Source organism: Falco rusticolus, chromosome 4, assembly GCF_015220075.1.
Source record: "Falco rusticolus isolate bFalRus1 chromosome 4, bFalRus1.pri, whole genome shotgun sequence".
NCBI lineage: Eukaryota > Metazoa > Chordata > Aves > Falconiformes > Falconidae > Falco > Falco rusticolus.
In genome coordinates, this window is record NC_051190.1 from 66,158,071 (window position 1) to 66,181,179 (window position 23,109).

The window sequence follows — 23,109 nt, forward strand, 5'->3', positions numbered from 1 at the left end:
TTGTTAAAGTGGCAATGTACACCACCAGATGATTTTGTGGTGAGATAACGGCTCGCCAGGAAACATGCAGACATCGTGAGTAGGTTGATTTCTGAGCTACAAATGCTTCTTATTCAGCTTTGTGTGCCTCCTGTGCCAGAGAGTGCTTCTAGATGCTATGGACAAGCACTTTGTCTTTCCAAGTTTGTATTATATGAAAGAAGTAAGGAGAGACGGTTTTCATCTTCAAGTGTTACAACAGACTGCCAAAGGTCTTCTCACAATTATGAGAATATGTAGTTATTAATGCCACACATTTCACACACTTTAGGACTCTGTATTTAATCCAGAAAAGCCTTGAAAGTTTTTATGTCCTTTATGTAATTCCAACTCTTTTTTTTCCTTGGTGATAGCTTCAGAGAGTCTGCCCCCCTTCCCCCCATTAAAAAAACCACAGGAAAATCTCTAATACTTGTACATGATTAAACACTGACAAGTCAAAAGTTTCAGCAACAAAGCTGCGTTTTTTCCAATAACTCCACTTGTTTGTACATATGCCTAGTCATGTGGCTATATACAGGTTTTAGATACAGCCTCAGCAAAAATCAATCCACTCATTTACATGTGTCATGCTTTTCAGGGAAGGAAGACCCATAACAATCATTTACATCAATACAGACTAGGTACGTGAAGACAGTAATCACACAGTGGATTTTTCACTTGGCCAACAGTCTGCCCAAAGGGAATGGGGTGCAGAAATCAGAACAAAGGGAACAACACTGAGAAATATTGAGTTCCAAGTGCCTAACACTGCATCCTTAATACTCTCTTAATATAGTTCCTAACTGGAAATAAATGAAAATACCCATCATTTTACTGCATTTACAGAGCTTCAGGACATGGTTGCCATGGAAGAAAATTGCCATAACTTGTGTTCTAAAGCTGATATGTCTGTCTGCAATTTCCTTTCTCCTTTAGCCTCTTTTCGTTTCATTAATTATGGGTGTTGCTCAGAGAGGTTGTAGACAGCCCACAAGGGACAAATATTTGAGTTTCAAAAGCATGGAACTTATTTTATGTTCTGAACTTTCACAGATTCTGTGAAAAGCTAACATCTACCTAATACTTTAAAAAGTCAAGTTTCTAAGGTTGTGATTAATATGCCACATAGATCCCAACAGAATAATTACAAATTAATCAGTAGTTCAGAACTCCCAAATGGAGTATTATAAGTTTGCCATCACTTTAAAGTATTCCTTTTCTACTTTCATGGAAAGAAAAAGAAATCACAAACGATTCTGATCTTTGTTTGATACAACTCTTTCTCTGTCCTTTAGGCATTCAAGGAAGTAAACCTGAAGCTTCTATAACTTAGCAATTAAGAAAGCTTTTTTGTGAACTCAGCAATACATACTAACAACACTAATCCAACTACAAGTCATTAGGCACATGAAAATGATGTTTAATGGATATAGAGGCATACAGTTAGTGTTTGACTCTTTGCAGCAGTGTGTGTATATATGCATGAGTCTGAATGCAAGTAACTTAGTCTAGTTCTACAAAAATCACACAAATGTGTTTGTGAGATTGTGTGAGACTTATCAGCCCCTTCTTCCAGTCGTTCTATGGCTTAAGAAAACTTCCAAGTTTCAAGCCTCTGTTAAGAAGCTTTATTCAAAACCCACAGAAGCTGCTAGGAATCTTTCCATTATTTCAGGAGATGCTAGACTGGGCTCTTATATTTAAAATAAAGAATCTGGCTATCTAGGCTTTGTTCCTTGCTGTCTGTAAAATTTCTGGGAGACTGTTTGCACTCAGTCTCTCTCTTCTGTCTCCACATATGTAAGATGAGAATGACAACTTTACCTCAGAGGAATGTTGCAAAGCTTCACTTATAAACAGATTGGCATACTTGCTAACTAACAAGAAGTTTTCTGATTGATGGGTGTCTCCTGGGAGGTCATAAAAAAAAAAAAAACAAAAAAAAACCTGTATGATTGAGTTTTCGGAAATAATGTTTTTTGGCTTACAAGAGCCTACTCTTATGCAAGATGACTACTTGTGCCATCTTTTTTCTCATCACCTAGAATATCTTCTCAAATCTAGCCATGTCAAATTAGTGGCTATATACCAAGCTAAGCCAAGGCATAACCCTCACTCCTGAAATGTCCATATGAAAGAATATAAAGCTTGAGGTATAGTGAGTAATAAGAAAATTACTTTTTAAAACCATATTTTTTTACCCAGTTTCTTAAGCCCTTAGCTGCCTCAATGTAGATAAAGTAACTATGAAACAACCAGTAAAAATCTGACGGTGTTTTATTTTGTGAAGAACACTGGAAAGTTGGCAAGAGGTAAGATTTTGCAGTGAAATAGGGAGGTGAACAAGTTGTAAATGACTCTAATATCTTCCAGATGGCATATTTTACTTGGGAACTGAGTTTGGAGTAATTAGAGGCATGTGAATTTCCTATAAATACTAAACTTCACCAGTTTGACACTAGAAAGCTCCTTCGTCTCTGAAGTCTTTAAACTGCTAAGTGTTTCTTTTCCCCCCACTTAAAGTGGAAGTCATGGATTTGTAAATTTGTCTTATTTGACAGACAGAAACCTTTTTCCATGAAAAGATAGCATTTTTCTATGCCAGAATGTTATGAACTGAAGTTCCGTACTGAAGAGGTTTAAAATTAAATGTTTCTTCCCAGAAGAGGTTTTCATTTTTATATACTGGGTTGATTATATTATAATTTATTCTAGTATATGGCAAGCAGTGAAATCAGTAGAGTTTGCCCTAACTTCAAGAACAAAACTTTTCATTGGTAATATGCTTTTTGCAGATAGATAGGCTGAAGACCTTAGCAGAAGAATTTTGCTTTTACTTCCCCTAGGACATTGCAATACTAAAATGGCAAAACCTGGTCCACAGCCTCTGATTTTTCTTCATTTTCTGCATGACATTGTTAACATTCATTCCCGGAGTGAATCCTGGTGTTCACATTTCTGTTGAAGAATTTTCCAGGTTTTATTTGGTGTAAATAGGGTAGAACTAAGTAAATACAAGGTAAAATATTCTGTCACCACTTGCACACTCTTTAGCCATATATCAGTGTAAACTGGCTTAGATCCATTGACATAAAGAGCTAATCTCATTTGCAGCAGCTAAAGATCTGTCTACTGTTCTCAGTGGAGCTGTATAGATAAAAGTGCAGATATAATCTTGCTTATTTAGTTCAGCTTTTCAGTTCTGCCATTCCCAGGTATTCAAAAGGCATGAGCCAAAGAACCAGAACCATGTGATAAGATGAAAGATAATCAGATTTTAAAATAGTAGTGATTATTTTTTTTACTTCTGGGGTTTGAACTTTTATTGGTTAAGGTATGTTGTATTTCAGATTCCTCTGTTCAGCAGAGAATTAAAAGCTTAATTTTAAAATGAAAGGGCAAATCCCAATGCATTAGATGATTCCAGAATCCAGTGTAATAACAAAACTGTTGCTAACATTAGTCACAATCAAACTGTTACAGTGGGTAACTGTAGATCTTCATCAATGTCTTTGTTACATCTTTTCTCTTTTTCACTACAGCATTGTCTTGTACTAAAATAGACCCTCACTAGTTCATTCTTAATGGAGACCCAATGTCAGTTAATGGCCTTGGTAAATTACTGAACAGTGGCCAAATCCCAATGGCCTTATTCCCAGAAATCTCTTAGGTTGACAGGACCTTTGTATGAGTAACTTCAGTGAATTTTGGCCCTGAGTGAAGACCATAAAAGCATCAGCTCACAAAAGACCAATGGAAACAAAGGCCCCCCGAACTGACAGGGATTTCAGTAAATTACAAATCATTAATCGATTGCAAATTGTGTATTTAAATATCCAGCACTTCAGAGAACTGTGGGATTTGTATGATATATTGTCTCCCTCAGGGGGCTTCATCTGCACCATGAATCCAGTACAAGCAAAACCAGCTCAAAAGCCTCCTGCCATGGCATTCACTCCCACGTCCCCCTTTCTCACAGAGCTTGCACTGCCTGGCTGGTACTAATTCAACTGTATGTGTGTCCACACTTGGAGAAATGATCTTTTGGGCTTTTTAATAGATGGAAGGAAGGAAGGAAGGAAGGAAGGAAGGAAGGAAGGAAGGAAGGAAGGAAGGAAGGAAGGAAGGAAGGAAGGAAGGAAGGAAGGAAGGAAGGATGGATTAAAAAAAAGGTCACTTCACTCATCCTGTCAAAGACGTCCACACCAACAGTTGACTTGCTTGGGATAAAGAAAGACTTCTCTGTTGAGAAAACTGTGGTGTGTGATAGGAGCCAGGCAGGAATGCACCGTGCAGGACCATGGCACCAAACACACTGCAAAGGGGCTAAAAAAGCAAAAAACCTCCACAGTCCCCTGTAGTTCCCATGCCTCCCAGTGCTCAGGGAGCAGCTGTGCCCAGCTTAGGCCTGGTGGCTTGCTGCAGACACAGCAGCTACCCAGGATCCTCCAAGGGCCACATGCCGCTTTCACATCCATCAAGGTGCATTTTGAGGCCCATGCATGAAGAGTTATATTCCCTCCATGTAGATACCTGCACTGAAAGTCCCAGCTTCCACAGGATGGGGCTGCCCCTCCAGTACCCGTTAGACAGGTCACCTTGCCTGGGTAGGGCACAGGAGGTCACGGAGAGCAGTCAGGCTGCACGGAGGCTCAGATGGAGAGCAACCCAACAGACAATGAGGTTACAGACAGAAAAACAGCCTGTTTGGGGCTGTGCTTAATCTTTTATTTTTAACAGCATGTACTTCTTTTTCTTGTTGCTAATAAAATGGGATTAAGTTTGGTGTCCCTTGAGTGCCTGCAGCTCTTAAGCTTTTAGCTCTGGGATACAGATTGCCTTGTGCCACAAGCGCTGCAGTAAATCCCACACCTCTAACCCTCAGTCACTAATGGGGCACAAATCCACAGTGCTGAAAAACTTGAAACTCTTTATTTAGATTTCTTCTTGTAACGCCTTCTGTTCAGCTGAAATGGAGCCTTGCACGGCATAAAAATAAATTCTTTATAAAACAAAGGCAAAACATACATACTAAGAAGCAAATTCTCAGGATAGATAATTCAGGCCCCAGAGAGATTTAGCAGCTTGGTGGAAGTGGAACTGGAGTAATAAATGAAACAGAGAGGTGGAAGATCTTTTCATTCTAACAGGTGAATAACCAAAATACTCATAACCACTGTATTGATGCATATCATACATAGTAGGCTGCAGAAAAATATGGCATATTCAGATGTAAATTACAGTTGTATACGCTTCACTGATTGTTTCATAAGGTTAAATGGCAGATATTTAGATTTCAGCTGAGTTCTGCAGATGTCTTGGAAGGAATTTTTTTAGGCAAAAGGCTTAAGATCTAACTGCTCTAATAATAGGAAAATGTGTAGAAGCAGAGTGTAGTTTCCAGAGTGGCTGGCTTCAGCACCAGGCAGCGCTTTCTAGCACTTTCATTTCATTTTCTGCAGTACAACATGCTATGGTGCATTTCAGGGGTCACCAGCATGTTCAGAACCGAACCCAGATGTAAGCACTCTTATCACCTACTGAAAAGTAGAAGTAGAAAATTCACCAAAATCTGTATTCTGCAGCTGTTTATGTTTTTCATTGCCCAGTGCTCATTTAATAGGTTTTGCTTGGCCTGTTCCTTGAACCCCTAACTTACTCTTCCAAAAAAAGAGCAAATTTTTTGCAATTCCTTCAAGAATTTGTAGAAGAATTCTAGATTCCCTCATCTTTCCAATGGGAATCTGTCCCAGACATTGTTTTATTGAACCGTAAAATTAGGACCATCTAGTAAAGGTGTCTTCAGCCACCAGCTGAGAGGAGCAGTGGGAGTGTGCGAGCTCTGCAGCGCACTTCAGCAGCTCCCACCTAAGAGCCACCATTGGTCCTTGCACAACACAGAGGGTGCAAACAGAAAGCAAACAAAAATGGTTTATCCAGAATATCCAGACAAGCAAAAAGGGAAGGCTTTTTGCATTGTGGCATAGTGGCTCCATGAATGTATCCACCGATTACCCTCTCTTCTGGGCATGCATCTCCTATTTTCGCACATGAACTTGTGCTCTAGTCTTTCACCTGAAACTACACTCGATGGTTAGTGCCATGTTTATATTTACATCTCTGTGCCATAAACCCTAAAGGACTATAACATTACAAGAAATATTTGCCACACCATTGACAGCAGTAACTGAGTGAAGAACTGCCAAGTGGGAAATCCAAATTTGCAAACTCAGTAGTCTGGGCTGCATGCCAAGACTGTCTGGGCGCTGCGGAGGTGACACATTCAGTCTCCTCACAGGGATGCCAATGTGCCAACTGCATCCCTGGCACAGCATCTTCTCCTGACAAACTTATGGAGAAGAACTGCTACCAAGCCCAGAGGGATATGCAAGCTGCTTTCTGAGCTTCCTTGGCAGCAACTCCATTTTCAAGTTGTGACTGTACTTTCTGCTATTTACAAGAACAGTTGTTTGTGATACACTATGGTCTTTGGTAGGATTTTGAAAAGTGGAAAAATGACAGCAGGATGTTGGTTTCCAAGTATAAGCTAGTAAAATCCAGAGTAATTGCATTTCCCTAAGAAAAAAAAAAAATACTCATTTACTGCAGCCTCGATATCAGATGTTGCCACCAGTGTGGGAGAATCCAAATCCATTTGTTAGCTGCCAAGTGAAAGACATGATCCTCAGAATATGAAAATTATAGGAATGATCTCTAAAGCTTCCTCTTTTCAAATTGTACTTCGTACTTATTGTCTCACAGCTAAACTTCTTTTCTGTCTGTCAGTAACTATTCAAAACAAAAGAAAAAAACCTGATAAATCCTCCAATCTTCTGCAGGGCTGCATGACCTATAACTTGCAAAATCCATTAGAAGACAGCCCTTTAGTAACCAAATTGTGTCATTTACAACTGCACAGCAGCCAGAAAGAGCACCATAAATTACAATTCTGTCACTATAAGGGACAATGGAAAGGTATGGGCAGGCTATCACTATAAAGGAGGAAACCTAGCAGAGTGATAGACTAATTTTCATATTTTTTGGCAAAGTTATAAATAAATAAATAAATAGATAGATAGATAGATAGATAGATAGATAGATAGATAGATAGATAAATGCGTATGTGTGTAAGCAAAATCGGTACTTACATATTAATTTTTTTTTGGCTGTGTACGAAAGAGTAAGACTATAGAAGACTATTTTCAAAGTGCAGCAGAATAAAAATACTGAATTCAAACCTTTTGGTTTGTTGGGGTTTTTTTGTACATGAAGTAAAAATGCATGTAAAAACTTGCTTAACATTATTAGTTAAAATTTTTCCTATTACTTAATAATTCATAAATAGGGTTCTTCTTAATATTAATTTGAAAAGTTATCTACTATTGAGGCTTAAGCAATGAATGGTGCCTGGAAAACGTGAAATAAAGTCATCATGGGGAGAAGAGCAAAGACTCATTCAGATGTTGTAGTTTTAAATGTTTACTCTTTAATGAGCTGTTAATTATTTGGAGAAAGGTTGTCTTGTTAAAAATTCTCAACATTCATTTTTTTCCTGAAGTCTAAAAACTAGCAGCCTGCATCCCTGAGTATTTCCAATAGGTTTTGCAGAGAACCTAGAGCCAGTATTCTTAAGGATATTTCTAAAGGAAAAACAACCCCAAATCCAAAGAAAAACAATTCTTATGTCTTTTTACAACTCTCCTCTTAATTTTCAAATCCTGTTATACATATATCATAAAGAAATTATAGAAAGAACAGAAGTCTAACTTTAAAAAATGCAGGCTACCTAAAGTATCTGTAAAATTATCTTAGAAATTAACATTTCTGCTTTTTATTTCCCCCAATCTGAAATGGGACAGTGAAGCTGACTAGTTGAGCAATTGCTACTAGAAAAATCAAATATATAAGAGGAAATGCAGTTAACACAATATTTCACATATGTTAATGCTTACAGTTCCATCAGTGTCAGCTTTATTTTCTACTTGATATACACCAAAGCTGGCACACAATTTTAACAGATGAGGTAATGTCATTTTTAATTTAAGGAGCCTTAAGCCATCCACTTTAACTAGTGATATCATCTCTGCAGTTGTCTCACGGGGCTTCATGTAAACATAAGTAATGTGCCCTGGACGGTTTGGAGCAGAGTTGTTAAAAATTACATTGGTCATCATGAAGACATTTTTTTTTCCTTTGATCTCTTTAAAAATGTCAGATGCACTTTATTGTCCTGTCATTTTTAGCTCTTCCTTGTATATTATTATGCTTGGAACATTTCAGTGAACATAACAGTAAAAGAATAAAGGCCTAAACAAATTAATGGCAACATTTTAATGTCAGTTGTAGTAGGATAATGAAAAGTAAATGAGATTGTCTGGCTAACAGCAACTTGTTAAATAAAACAGCGGCACGGCTGAGACACAAAGACACAGGGGCAGAGAGAAGCTTTTTGACACAGTCCGAAAGAGGCTCAGAACACAGCCCAGGCTCCAAATGCCACCGCCTGTTAGAAGATGATTAAAATGATTCCACAGATTGGGTCTGCTCCTCCTTTCTGTCCAGGGTCAAGTGAAATCATCTGCTAATAACACTTAAAAACAGACCTGTATCTGCACCTGCAGCTTCTGCCTCCCTGTGACTTTGATTCTTGTCTGTATTCCCTCAGCAGGTCAGTACACCAGGCTGCTGGGCTGTCCTCAGCCCTCTGACACCAGGTGCCAGAGCAGCCCCCACGCACTGGCATCTCTGGTGACGGGGCTCAGGAGCCCTAACATAACTGTTGCTCCCAGGCAAACTTTTACTACCAGTCATTATTGCGTTATTCTGTGCTTTTTCTTATGAAGTCCTTAGGAATAAAGCAGGTAACCAGGGGAGGATTTAGCCCAGCCTGTTCAGTAATCACCTGCTGTATGAGTACAAATATGATAACGTGCACTTCTTGATTCAAATGCCTAAGCAAAGATGATTTGTAATGAAGCAAGTTTTGTCTGAGAAAAAACAAGTGCTGTGACTGACGTGTGGATTTTGTGATTTGCTCCAAACTATTTGTCTAGCTAACAAGGAAAATAACAGATTTTTCTACCGCTGGTCTGAAACGTGGTGGAGCTTTGAACAAAATCTGATGTTTAGGGATTTATTTATTATTCTGTGGACATATGTTTGGAGGACAGCATATGGAAATCAAAGTATTGTTCATAAAGAGCTCAGCCAAAAAGACATTTTTGAATTCATAACAGAACTTCACAGTTTGAAAAGAATGCTATGCATTATGTATTGATAACAACACTACACAGACAAAGGAACACAATTTAATAATACAGAATTGTGCTCATGAGATTTCCCTTTTTTTTTGTTAATTGGTTACTTTAGCTGACATTGTCTGCAAGCATAATGGACACCATTCTTCCTAATAGTTCCATGTTGCCAGATGATGTCTACAGACATAATGTAGTCCATTTTAATTATTTCATTTTGCTTACATCTTTCAGCATAATGCATTTTCCAAGCAAGCTAGCATTTTTCTTGATTATCTATGTTGTGTTATGGTTTCTAAATTAATTAGGTCTCCTTCTTTCCTGGAAGTTAAAAGTTTCTTCCTTCCATTTATCTACCAGGTATGATTATGTTGAAGTGATTGATGGAGATAATGCTGAAGGACGCTTATGGGGAAAGTACTGTGGAAAAATTGCTCCCCCTCCTTTAGTGTCTTCGGGACCATACCTTTTTATTAAATTTGTTTCCGACTATGAGACACATGGAGCCGGATTTTCTATCCGTTACGAAGTTTTCAAAAGAGGTGAGAAACAATTCATTGTTATATAGCTGGTAACCTGCAATTTTTGCTTGCATTGTAAAGTTCATCATAATTCTTTGGAATGGGGGGAATGCATGAAAATTCTTGAAAGAGAAAATTGTATGACCCTTGTCATTCCAAGGTGGAGCATGTATTCAATGGGTGTAAATCATTATCAGTCCAATGGGTCAGCTGCATCTGAGGATTGACTCCTCTGAATGTAATGTGATCTTCATCAGCTGTTTGTTTCAACCATCTTAAAACCATTAGCTTTCTTCCATTTTTGTTGGTTTGGGTGGGGGTTTTTTTGTGATAATAATTACTGTATGATTTACAATGTTACTGCCTTAACAGCACTGTAACCTTCTGAGTCCCTGACTTATTTTGCTTAGTGTTTTGCTCTGCATTCCCAAGAGGTAGCTGTGGGCTCAGAAAGGACCAGAGTACACATGGGCAGCAGATGATGTTGCTGTTGCTTTCACAAATCATGTTTGGGAGGTAAAGGAGGGGAGAAGCTTACACTGTTCACAGGCATGACCTTCTGGATGCTGGTGCCAGAAGTTCAGTGCTGGTGAGCACAGGTTGCTGTACAGGGCACAGAGAAAGCCCAGAGAAACAAACAGTCCAGGATTAACCAGACCTGTAGACAGTCCCTCTCTGATAATTCTCTGAGTCAATAGCTAGAAGGGCAGTAAGATCATCTTATTTTGGCATACACCTTCCCTATAGCTGGATGGAGATAAATTCATATATTCCATGCCTGGAGAATACAGGACCAAAAGTCATGATATATAAAAAGACAATAAGCTTAACTTTGTAGAAAAAAATACTGACTTCAACATCAATGTTTAGGGTTATACTCACAAAAGCAGTTTAGGGTTATACTCACAAAAACAAAAACAAAAACTTCGAATTTCCAATTCACACCACATCCAGGTAGCACCCCATTTTCAAAACCAGTTCAAGCTCCTTTTACACACCTACACTAGAGCCAGATTTTCAGCTGCGGTCAGCACACACACTTGGTGGCAGCTGTACTGTTAATGAGGAGAAGCACAGTAGTGAAGTGTCTTTCCTATTGCAAGCTATTGCTGCTCTGCACAGTGCTAATTGGGGCCACAGACCTCTCGTTCACCATCTTCCCTGTCTGTAAATCCACTCTTGGCTCCCAGAAATTCTTTTGGTGACCTTCAGGGTCACATTTTTTGAAAGAACTCAGGATCCAAATGACACCAAGATTTCCTGAAAACATATCTCTATTTATTTTGATGGCTTTAGGAGGCTAAACTCTTGAAACTGTGCCCTGAAATTTCTCAGTACTTATATATACAGTACCACCTTTTGTAAAAAACAAGGCTGAAACACAAGAAGAAGTGAAAGAATGACCTGTGAAAAAATCTATTTTAGCAACTGAGCTTTTTCAAGAAAAAAGCTTTTATTTATTTCCTGATAGTATAGTGGCAACCCAGAGCTCTGACAGCAATGTTGTGTTTATTTCCTTGTGTGGTCATTTACATGTCTCAATGACACACATTACCCATATTAAGATGGCATTATGAAAGTGATTTTACACACACAGAAGTCAGGAAACTCCAAATTATGGCTCCCAGAGCAACTTTAACTCTAGTTCATTCCACATAAACCGTATATTAAGGCAGAAAAGTTATCACCAGGTACAGTGTTAGAAAATGCTGTGTGTACACAAAGGATACAAGTTTTAGTTTCTGTGGGAACACAGCACTTTTTAACTTTTGAGTTAATGCGTATATGCTATTCCAAATTTAAGTTTTAATATCTGTACCAAAGAAAGCTGACCAGTTCACCCTGTTACACAGGTGAAGCTCAGTTGCTCACACCAGACTAATATGCTTCATTCAAGCATATTCACATCTTAGCTCATCATTTCCCAGGTATGAGAAGTATTAAAATGATCACAAGCCCTAGGTCCTGTGTTGCTGAGCTGAAGGTTGAGCTGCATTTCAGCACACACTATATTTTTGCCCATGATTCCTGTGAAAGCATCCTTAGTTTTTGAAAAGAAAAACTGCATTACACTACCTGCATCCTAAGCTGAGAGACCAATACACGTAATGACTGTGATAAAAGAGATATGGGTTTTGAGAGTAGGAGCTGCCTTCACTTCTCATCCAGCTCCTTAGCCAGAAAGACAATGAAGAAGTTGAATTCTAGACTAAATCATGAAACCCATATTGCCCAGCATTTAGCCCATCTGAAATGTTCATCATTTTGGCTGTGGCAGCCAGCCTATCATAGGGTGGATGAGTGGTCTGCTCACTACATGAGGATCTATACTGTACACTTTCAACACTCCTGACTTTAGTTGACTAAACTTATGGTGTAAACTGAAAGAAAAGGCAGTGTCAGCTAAGAAGGCAAATGACTTTCTGGCTCAGTGACACCTACATCGAGCGAATGAAATTATACCCAATGTCATCTCTTTCTCTTTCCTTGCTCTCTCTGTTGCCTCCTCTCTCTCTTTCCTTCAGCTCATCTATCTTCCTTTATTTCATGCACATGCACACAGGTAGTTTCTCCCTCCCAGGAGTATCTATTTTGTCAGCTCTCTGTTAGAATCTTTTCTGCCAGTTTTCCATGAAGATTGCACCATGGAGTTCCTCGTAGCCTCAGTGTTGATTTAATTCATGGAGCTTCTTCTCAGTGTCAATAAAGGGTCAAAATCTGTGGAGGGCAATTTCCTGAGGCAGCTCTTCTGAAAACAGGTTTTGTTTCTTGCACCAGATTGACTTGAACATGTTTAAAATAAAGCAAGCCGGTATTGAGATACCATGTGTCAGTGTAAGGAGCCTGATGATCATGCACTTACAGAGCCAGGATCTGGCTGTATTTAATAAAGCAATAATGATCCTGGCTTACATTTTATATTGCATCTTTTATTGGATTCCAAGAGGAGTACAGAGCACTTTTTGCTATGAATGGCATAGCAAAGCTATTTTATCCTGGAACAGCAGCTACCGGTGGGAGTAAGAGGCAACAACCAGAATATAACCCTCCCATACATGACAAGGAGACAAGGGAATGACAGGGAGAGAAGAGAAATATCCGACCAATGTGTAAGCGGGCAATTTAATTATAGGCAAAATGTAATTTCCCAAATTGGAATGGGTCAGGTTACGTGAGCATTAATATCTGCATCTTCCAAAATATGCCACAAAGTGTTCTGAATATTGATGCGATAGATCAAGCATTTCCTATCAGTGTCTGTTGAAGGACAAAAATACCTGAACTGACTAAATTCGTTCAGACCTCTCTCTTGGATGCTGAATTTAGCTGGGAGGTGGCCAGATCTGTGGGGGGTAATACATTTGGCACATTCACAAGGAAAACATTTTCTGTGCTGAAATAAGAGTATTCATATATGCAACAAGCCAGACTGTTTTCTTTCAGTGATCAGTGTTCAGCATTGGAAATCCTGTAAGGCTTCTGGCTACGGTCTCTAAGGATGCTGTGCATCCTCATCCAAATTGAAACCTCGCACATGCTCATCCTCCAGCACAGACCTGCCTCTTGCAACCAAACTGTTGCCTGTGTCCTTCCTCTACTGTGTGTTTGAAGACCTTCATCTGAGTCATCCTACTCAAACTCCCCAGGTCAACTGCTCTCCACCAATCCCCCAAATCCTGTAAATCACTTTCCATTAATTTTGGAGTGTCAAAAGTCAGAGAGGGGTACCTATGCTGACCTTGTGGGAGGATGTGTGGGCAGTGCCTGCGGCTGACTTCGAAGCACACCTGCAGATGTGGGATACACAGAGAGGATTCCTGAGGGACCTAAAAAAAGGAGAAACGCGATCTGTCAACAAGTGAGGAACTCCAGTTTTAGTCCCCTGTATTCACAAAGGCAAATCCAGTGATCTGGCCTTTTATACCCTTGCATCTTTACTGCTACTTTCCTGCTTCACCAAAAGCACTGTTTGGAGCATCCCATTATGGCATGGTGGGGACATTGGGGAAAGCTGGTGTGTCAACATTGACATTAGGTGACTTCTAGCAACACTGCCTGTAATCACACAGTTTATCGTGCCTGCACTAACAGCAACATTTTACTGGTGCACCTGTGTCAACACCACTCAGAATGAGTCACTCACCCTTGGTACATGTACGAATTACCTTTCACATTTAGTTTGTCAAGGAGGCATAGGTCACATCTGGCAGAGTTACTGAGTCAGTGCTCCAGGAATCTGAAACCACTACTCCCTCTACTGAATTCACTCACCCACTTTTGTAAAAAATTCTATTTCACCAATAAAATCCCTGTCAGCTATAAGATTTAAAGATTTGAGCTTGAAGGGGCTATAATTATTTCTCTAGGGCTCTGTCGAGATTTCTGCAGCTTACACTTTCATTGTTCCCACATGACTTTGTATTTGTCATAATTTTTTCTAGAGCTGGTACAAGTTTTCATATTGTTCCATACAAATTGAAAATTGGACATCAGACAGTATATGTGAATTGTGCTTTAAAACCTGACTATCAATAATAGGAACAAGCTGGCTGAATGATTAATGCAGCGATTAAAATGAGGTGTTTCATTGAAAAACCACCTTTGCTGCTGGAGAGACAGTATGACCTAATTTGTTTTCCAGCTAACTACTTTGCTTAGTAGCATAGTGTTAACCCTGGTGATTTTCTCTTTCTCTTGCAGGACCTGAATGTTCCAGAAACTTTACTTCATCAAGCGGAGTGATAAAATCCCCTGGATTCCCTGAAAAATACCCCAATAGCCTTGAATGCACTTATATTATCTTTGCACCAAAGATGTCAGAGATTATACTGGAATTTGAAAGCTTTGAGCTAGAACCTGATTCAAATACTCCAGGGGGAGCATTCTGTCGCTATGACCGATTGGAAATCTGGGATGGATTCCCTGATGGTAAGAGAAAAATGGACTGTGATATGCATATCCATTACTCTGTAGTGGGCTGCAGAAGGCATATTCTCATTTTTTTAAATGTCATAGTAGAGAGGTCCTTGCTTGATTTATGTGAAACGAGTTGAATTAAAGAGAAATAGGAAAAATGCTCTGTAAATTCATACAGTAAAGCATATCACAGTGTGAGTGATTATTTTAATGAAATATGTTTAATTTTGAACAGTTGGCTTGGAGAAAAACTGGTTTTAGAGGGGATATTTGACAGACCCCTACATTAAAATTAATTAAATATGAAGCTTTGTAATGGGTCCTCAAACTTGCACAGCTAACGCATGAGTATTGTCCAGAAATTTCCAACAACTTGCACAAACTAATCCTCCAGCTTGTGAAGGATCTGGGTTACAGACCACCTGTCAAATTGGAGAATTTCTTTGCCAGAGAAAACGTGGTGTCCATACAATGGAAATCATACAGACTAAAGATTACAGTGAACAGTGATTGAGTTATTCATTCAGGTGGGTTCAGTGAATGGGCACTGCAGTGTTCCTCCCTTACAGTGCTCTGTCTTCCAGCAGTATCAGCAAATCCAAAAGTTTTATCTTAATTTGTTAATTTATAATCTCTGATTAGCTGGACACATGTTGGGTACCTTCTAGAACTTACTTGTCTGCCAGCTCAGTAATTTTCCGCTTGGTTGTTGGCCACGCTTGACCTTGTGCAAATTCACCAAGTGCATAGCTAGATATTAGCAAAGACTATAAGGCCTGTGAGCCCTCACTTCACCCTCTGCCCGATCTCATAACCCAGCTTTGCACTGAGACTGATGAATAAAATAGCTGCATGATTTCTCTGGTTTTTTTTCATAAACGGCAATGGGTCCACAAGGTCCAAGTCCCCTCTAGGCTGGGCAGCTGTGTGCTGGTTCACCAAGGACCCCAGTTGGAAAGGCTGTGGCTCCAGTCTAAAAGGGACTGTTCGAGTAGAATGCCTAACCTTTAGGGTGCCCAATCACCTACACCAATTGTGCAAATGGCTGTGTAAAACCGATTGTGATGCCTTTTTCACTGTTTCTATGTATGGCATAAGCTGATAAAGAGAAGTATGTTGAAGCTGTCCTTTTTCTTCTTAATTTTGTGACTTGTAGCAAAATTCAGCAACTGAAGATTTATGTTGTTTGTGTTGGGCACTAATTACAACTATTTCAGTTTTCCACTGGTGTGATAACCCAGATTAATACATATTTTCTTTGCTTTTATGAACAGCAGTGGCAGTTTCTATAAAATGCTAATACTACATTAATATTTCATTTAAATGAAAACATATAACTTAAGGAACATACTTTAGTAACATATTTAAACTTGCTTGTGTTTTTTTTTCCTAGATAAATTCCTGATACAATTTTAATTAAAGCTTTTATTGATGCTGCAGTAAATAGGTACAAGATTTTTAACATATAGTTATTTTTCCTTTTTGTTTTATACTTAATGGGTTTATCCTGGCTCTTTTCAATCCACTCCAATAAATAGTGAAGAAAAAGCCATAACAGTAGCTGAAAGACTATTTAGTATTTAATGCCTCAGTTAGGAAAACAGTATTGTAACACTACAATAATGATGTCTGGAACATTTAATAATAGGTTTATTTGTATTTAGGCCAAATCTGTCCAAGCTGAATTCCTGTAGAACTTGCATTTAAACTGACATGTGAAAAGATGATCCAATCAATCAATTTATGTGTAATATTACCAAAAAGAAATGCATTATTGTTAGTGTCAGAGGGTTTCAAAACGGTAATTTCCCGGTTCAAGAAAGTGACTGAGCCATACTGAAGAGCAATTAACAACAGGCATTATCAGCCTTTCAATTCTCTCACAAACTGTCTGAACTCAAAATGGTCCTGACATCCCACAAGGGTGCTTACATGTTTGTAAATATTCAACTGAATTTGTAGAAAGAAATGTTTCCTTAAATACAAACTGTTGGAGGTTGTGGTGGCTGTAGGGAAATGTTTGCTGCATCATTTCACTGTAGGACAATCCTTAGCCAGCAGTCAGTCTCTTGTTTAACTTAACACTACAAAGGCAGAGAGAACATGATTGCTTCTCTATAAATGCATCACGGGATTAATCCCTGGGAGGGAGAACTATTTCAACCAAAGAGCAAAGCTGACACAGGAAACCACTGGTACGACCTGGCGATAAACTGAAGGCAGAAATTAAAAGTTTCTACATATCAAAATAAGAGTTTCCAGATAATCTTAAAAAAAAAAAAAAAAAGGAGAAAGTCAGGCAAAATAAATCTAATTTGCACCCACATGGAAGTAGTACATTTCTGAAAAACATTAGACAGTGTTGTTGCCTTTGATGAAGAAAGGCTCACCCAGGGTGTCTTTCAGCCATTTGTCCATTTCCCTTTAGTCCATGAAAAAAATATTCTGAAGCTACATCTACACTATTAGCTAAAACAGGGCCAAGGCATCATTGTGTGTACTTCCTAATTACTGACATACTACCTTGCACAACTTCAGCCCACATCAGTTTGCACTTTCCCAAGCAATTCCTTAGCACGGTTTGGAGGAAAGTGAAAGCTGGGGATCATTCCAAACAGGCACATTGCACGCAGCTGTCATGCTTCAGTGGAAAAAGCCTTACAGGAGCAAGCTGTGTCACTCTGTTAGTGTGATCCAGGAACAGTCCCTGGCTACTGGCTGCAGATCCAGAGGGTGGTCCATGGCCTGGTCTGTTTAGTGATATGGACATAGCCATAAAAAAGGAAGCTGTTTTGCTTTCTTAGACTGCATTGCTGCTCACATACCCAGCTGTGTCAGAGAGTAAAGCCACCATTGCACTACAGATGCACTACACATGAAGCAGAAAGATTTATTAAACGTTTGGAAAAAAAACCCATATCCTTCAGTTCAAATCCCCTGCTCCACAGCAACACAGCTGTGGTGTGCCAGGATGATGGCAGTATTTTAATAGGTCACAGAGAACAGTTTGATGGAAAACAGTTGTGGCCACAACCAGGGAAGAATTAGATGGACAACCCCCTGAACATGCTGCTCTCACCCAACTCTGGAAACCAGGCATCAATGTTTGAGCCAGGCACTTTCACTACCTCTGTTCTCAGCAGAGGACAGCAGCCCTCACTGATCTGTCTCAGACATCTACTTCAGGGTGCAGTTAGTGGACCTTTGGAGATTCTTATCTCATTGACTGTACTGAGAGCTATGGAACACTAACTCAGATGTAAACTTAAAAAAGATACCTAAGATAGAACAGATGAAACCCAACATAAGTGGAAAATGTTTTCACTGTAGAATTAGATCAGCTACAGTCACTAGAGATCAGCAGGAAATTAATCTGCTGTTTTCTACAGTTGCGATTTTTTTTCCTTCTTCCCCCAGAAAAAAAAAAAAAAAAAAGAGAAATGTTCTTTTAAACAAATTTTCACACTGATGTTTAAAAGGATGTGTCAAAATCAGTATGCCTCCATTTACATTTTGCTTCTACATAATTGCCATTTTCCTGATGGAAAACAATTTTCTGTTAGACAATTTGACAACAACTATGACAGTCATTCACAAAGACACTAATCCTGAAATGCTCTGTCACAATCATGGAGTCCTCAGCCTACCTGGTTGTCCTTTTAGTGGATTGAATCTGGCAAGTGCTGAGTACTTGCGTCTTGATTCTGCAAAACATGTGCTTATCTTTGAAGCACGTGAACAGTTCGATTGACTTCAACAGGAATTCACCAAGGACACTTACGGGTCTGAAGTACCACTGGTGTGAGTGTTTGCTGATTCAGGAGGGGAATGTTAGGCATTCAGTAATGCCTCAAACCCGGTGTTTTGTTTCTGCATAACTGCATATCAAGAGCACCCTTTGGTCTCTTCTTTAACACAAAGCAATAAGTGAAAGAAACCCTGGTGGAGAATATTCGGGAACTACAGGTGCACGTTGCAAATATTGTGCAGAAAAGGTACCACGGTTTGAAGGAGACAGCAGGTGGGATTAAAGCAGGAGAGTGAGTAGATCATGAAATAGAAATATGTGATTTTGCATGAATAAACAAGACACCAGAAATATCTCTGTCCAAGGCACAAACGTACCTTAGCCAGCCTCAGCTGAGAACAGCCCATTGATGACTTTGAAGAAAAATAGCCCACTCAAAATAAGGACTAGCTTAAGTGATGAATTGCACATATTCATCATGCAGCTCTCTTTGAAGCTCTAGAAACTGTCTACTAGGGGCTCAAAAGTAATTTAAAGAAGTTTACTTATGGTTTGAGAACCACAGGCTAAGCACTGCTGTTTTGGTCAATGCCACAAGAGCTTCCATTGAATTACAGAGCAAAACAAAACACTTCAGTCATTAACATCACTGCAAATGAAGGTTGCTATTAATCTAAATGTGTTTCTCCTCTGTTGTGGTTGCTTTCTACACTTTTTCAAGAAGCTGTTAAGATATAATAGTATGCACAAGCTCAGTGTAGGTGTGTACTGGGCTGTAAGGATGGGACTCATTTTTCAATTCTTTTCTCTTTAGCATCCTAAGTTTTGTGCCAGTGGTTTGTCAATAACTATCATACTGCTGTGAAAACACTGTCCACAGCACAACAGCATACTTTTAAAGACCAGCTTTAAAATTCTGCAAAATGGCTAGTTAACATTTCTTTTAATATTTGAGAAGTCTGATATACCATTTTTCCTTGCTTGTGTTTTATTGTGGTTTTTTTCTCTTTTTAAACTGAGTTCCAAAAGTTAACGATTTCAGCTGGGTAGGCAAATGTGTATTTCAGTAAGTCTCAAAATATCCTGATACAGTTACTCTGTCCAGAAGGGCAAACAGTAGAAAAGAAAAGAAGAATTAGTAAGGATAAGGCTTCTGTTTAGTCTTAAATCACCAGCTATGTTCTATATGTTCCATACTCAGATCTGTAAACCTTCAAACATACATATTAAGAATAATCAAGGATTTATTCAGGTTGTAGAATTAGACTCTGCATTTTGGGAAAAGCTTGCAAGACAGGTTTCTTAGTTGCCCCTCCAACTTTTAAGCTGAAAGTTACTGTTTCCCACTATATCATACTATGCCAGTGGAAAGAGGAAACAAGGTCCCAGAAATAGCTACAGCATGGGCAGTCAAATGAAGCAGCTGGCTCACCAAAATGCCTTTGTTCTGTGGGTAATGGAGAAGTGTCCTTGAGCAAGGACATTTCCAAGTGACTCATATCTGGAGTAGGCCTTCCTGGGGGATGCTGGCAAAACGACAGGATGGTCTACAGGTAGAGGCTGCAAAGAGTTTTCTGGGCTTAATGATTTTTCATCACCTGCTGCCCTAAAATTCCCATTTGGAACTGTACATGGTCTATTATGAAAGCCCATCTTGGTTCTTGAGGAAGGGTCAGGAAGATGGTTACAAAAAAGCGGTGCCATTGTCTACCTAAGCAGACAGCAGTATCATCCCCTAAATGACTGATTGCTCAGATGGTGTTACCCACATAGCATTTCTGTGATGTGGTGACTGTGACTCCTGAAACTTTTGATAAGTTATTGTCATTCAAAAGTTTTCAAGATTTGAATGGAAGAAAGAACTTTGCTTTAGCTATTTGTGTAAGAAGAACAAGAAATTCTATTTCATCCAGTTCTGCTCAGATCAATACTGTATTAGCTCACTAGGCTAAAGCTTACATGTTGTGCAAAAAAATTCAATACCTCTTTGTATCATATTCTGCAAGTTTTTGGCTCTTGCATCTACATAGCTAGCAAAGGGAATAGTACTGTGATAGCAGGGCCAATCTGTAGAAGACTGAAATGCAGAATCACTAAATATGTCTTAAAAATTATAAACCAGTGAGTCATGGGGAATCTTAAAGCCTGTCTGCTTTAAACAAAGTTCTCTTCTGTTTGTCATTTCAAAGAGGCCTCCCTACAGGAAATGGGAGGAGGGAGGCTCGGAGTGCCACAACATGGTGGCCTTATCCCCCTTATTTTCTTGCAGTTCAGAGCAACATCAGCAGCTATAATGTTGAAAGCCATGAAGGGAAAGAGCTCAATCAGAACTGTTTGCACACAGAAAATGCAAAAGAAAAAAAAAAAAAAAAGAAAAACTAAACAAAAAAAAACCCAGCAACAATAACCCTGCAGCAATTGAAGTGGAGGCATTGTTTTGTGTTTTTCAAAAGCCACTACTAGCAAAAAAAAAAAAAAAAAAAAAAGTCTAAAACAACTTTCTCACTCCAAATACTAAAACTGTAAAGCTTTAATGATTTCTAGGATGAGGAAGAATTCAACTGATATCCTCTATAGGGTGTTTCATGCTATCAATACTGCATTGAACATCCATGGTGGAAAAGGACTGAACAGGCAGGTATTTTAAACGCCATGGGATTGCCAAGGCAACTGAAGACTAACCGTGGCCAAAATATGGATAGAAAAGCACATGCTGGCAGGAAGAGCTACAACATCTGAGCTCCCTCTTTCTGGCAACTCTAGGGTCTTACAGAAATGTGTAGCTTACATACTGAAGTTATTCCAAGCTGGAACTGTTTTACTTGATGCAAAACGCCAATAAATGACTACAAATTTATGTTAGCTGAGGATTTTCTTTGAACTGTGAATAATTAGGATATATAAACATTTTTTATTTTAAACTGAAAGTGAAATGGACTTCCTAGAGAAATGACAAGGTGTCAATTTCAGCCTGGAAAGCCAGTGGTGTAAGCATTAGAATGATATCTTATGATTATTTTCATGATTGACTTTGTGGATAGGTTTTAGCGTTATTTTTTCTTATTGTTTGTAAGCACAGATGTACCACTATTCAACCACCTAGGGGCCTATCTGCAGGGAATGCTTAAGTGCTAGAAGGCCACATATGCTGGCTGTGAATTGAGTAGCTTAATTAAGGAAAAGGATTATCTCACTGGACAGGAAATCCAGAAAAATATCAGGAACTGATTTATAGTTAACATTGAGAGAGATCATGTATGTATGTATGTGTGTGTGTTCTGTGACATGAAGATATACCTAAGAAATCCTCACTGTTTGGAAAGTATTAAGATTTTCCTCTTGAATCCTTTTACAGTATTCTTTAGTATTAAGCATATGGGCAAAAGATCTGTGAAGGTGTGCTGAAAGCATAAACAGGAAGGGATAAAGAGTCATTGGTCATAGCCTCAATATGTGTGCAAAAAGGTTTTCTAAGGGCGCTGTAAAATTAACAGATTAACTGCAGTATTGAGCATAAAACCTGGAAAGTGCTGTTTGAACTCTTATTCCAAGAGCATCTGGTAGACCGTGTGGGGAAAATCAGACCATTCAGATGTTGCTTGCATAAATAGGTGCTTCAGTCACACTTTGGAAAATACTTTTGTTGTTTTGTACATGTAGTTTTGTGCATCATTGCCCCCTCTGCACACTTTAAAGGACTTTTTTTGAAATCCTGGTTCTTTACATTTTCAGAGGTTTATGGAGTGCTAGCTGGAACATTTTAGAAGTAACATTACTGGGGTAGAATAAGCCACTTATTCTTCACTGCTATGTTATTGATAAGATTGTGTTTTTGAGCTGTTGTAGAGGTTCACTATTTCCTCCTGAGGGGCTGTCTTTAGGAGGCTATTGTATTGGCATCTTTTGTTGTAGCAGAACTGGTAGTTTACTATTATATCCTGTTTCTTTGCAGTTGGCCCACATATAGGGCGTTATTGTGGGCAGAACAACCCAGGACGTGTCCGGTCTTCAACAGGGATTCTTTCAATGGTATTTTACACTGACAGTGCAATAGCAAAAGAGGGATTCTCAGCAAACTACAGCGTGTCGCAGAGCAGTGTATCAGAAGGTCAGTATTTATGTATCCCGCAGAGCTTCTTGGAAAATATTATCTGTTATGTCTTCTTGCAGACCAGGTGTTCCATGAAACTTTAAAGGAAAATTAAATAAATAAGATGGTGGGGAAGGGTTGGTTCTGTTTTTCTTTTTTCTTTCTTTTTTTTTTTTTTTAAAGAACAGCTGCCCTTTAAAAAGCAGTGCAAGAAGCAGAATTCTTCTTACAGTTTAATTCCACAGTATTGCCAGGAAGCTGGAATAATTATTGTGAAAAACTGTGCTGACCAAGGAAACACAGGAATGCGGAGCAATTGAACGCTTGCATTAAAACAATGAAACAAGAACAATGAATGTGCTATCCAAAGCCTTCTTTTATTACATGGACTAAGCTTTGATGATCGATTTCTTGAATAAAAAGGACCCATTTAATATATGTGCTCTTGTTAAACTATTTCATAAGCTATCTAAGCTTTGTTCTTTGTCTCGTATTTTTTTTCCCAGTTGCCTCATTTTCATAGTTACCCTTTGGACAGAGAATGAAACAAAGTGAGGG

The 23,109-nt window shown here is 38.9% G+C and overlaps 1 protein-coding gene across 1 annotated transcript in view; it reads left to right on the forward strand.

Moving 5' to 3' along the window:
• NRP1 (neuropilin 1) overlaps positions 1 to 23,109 on the forward strand; it is a 114,820-nt gene that overhangs the window by 37,417 nt on the left and 54,294 nt on the right. Inside the window, 3 exon segments of the mRNA XM_037384856.1 lie at positions 9,636 to 9,817; positions 14,498 to 14,725; positions 22,414 to 22,569. Coding sequence (XP_037240753.1) covers positions 9,636 to 9,817; positions 14,498 to 14,725; positions 22,414 to 22,569 — 566 coding nt within the window.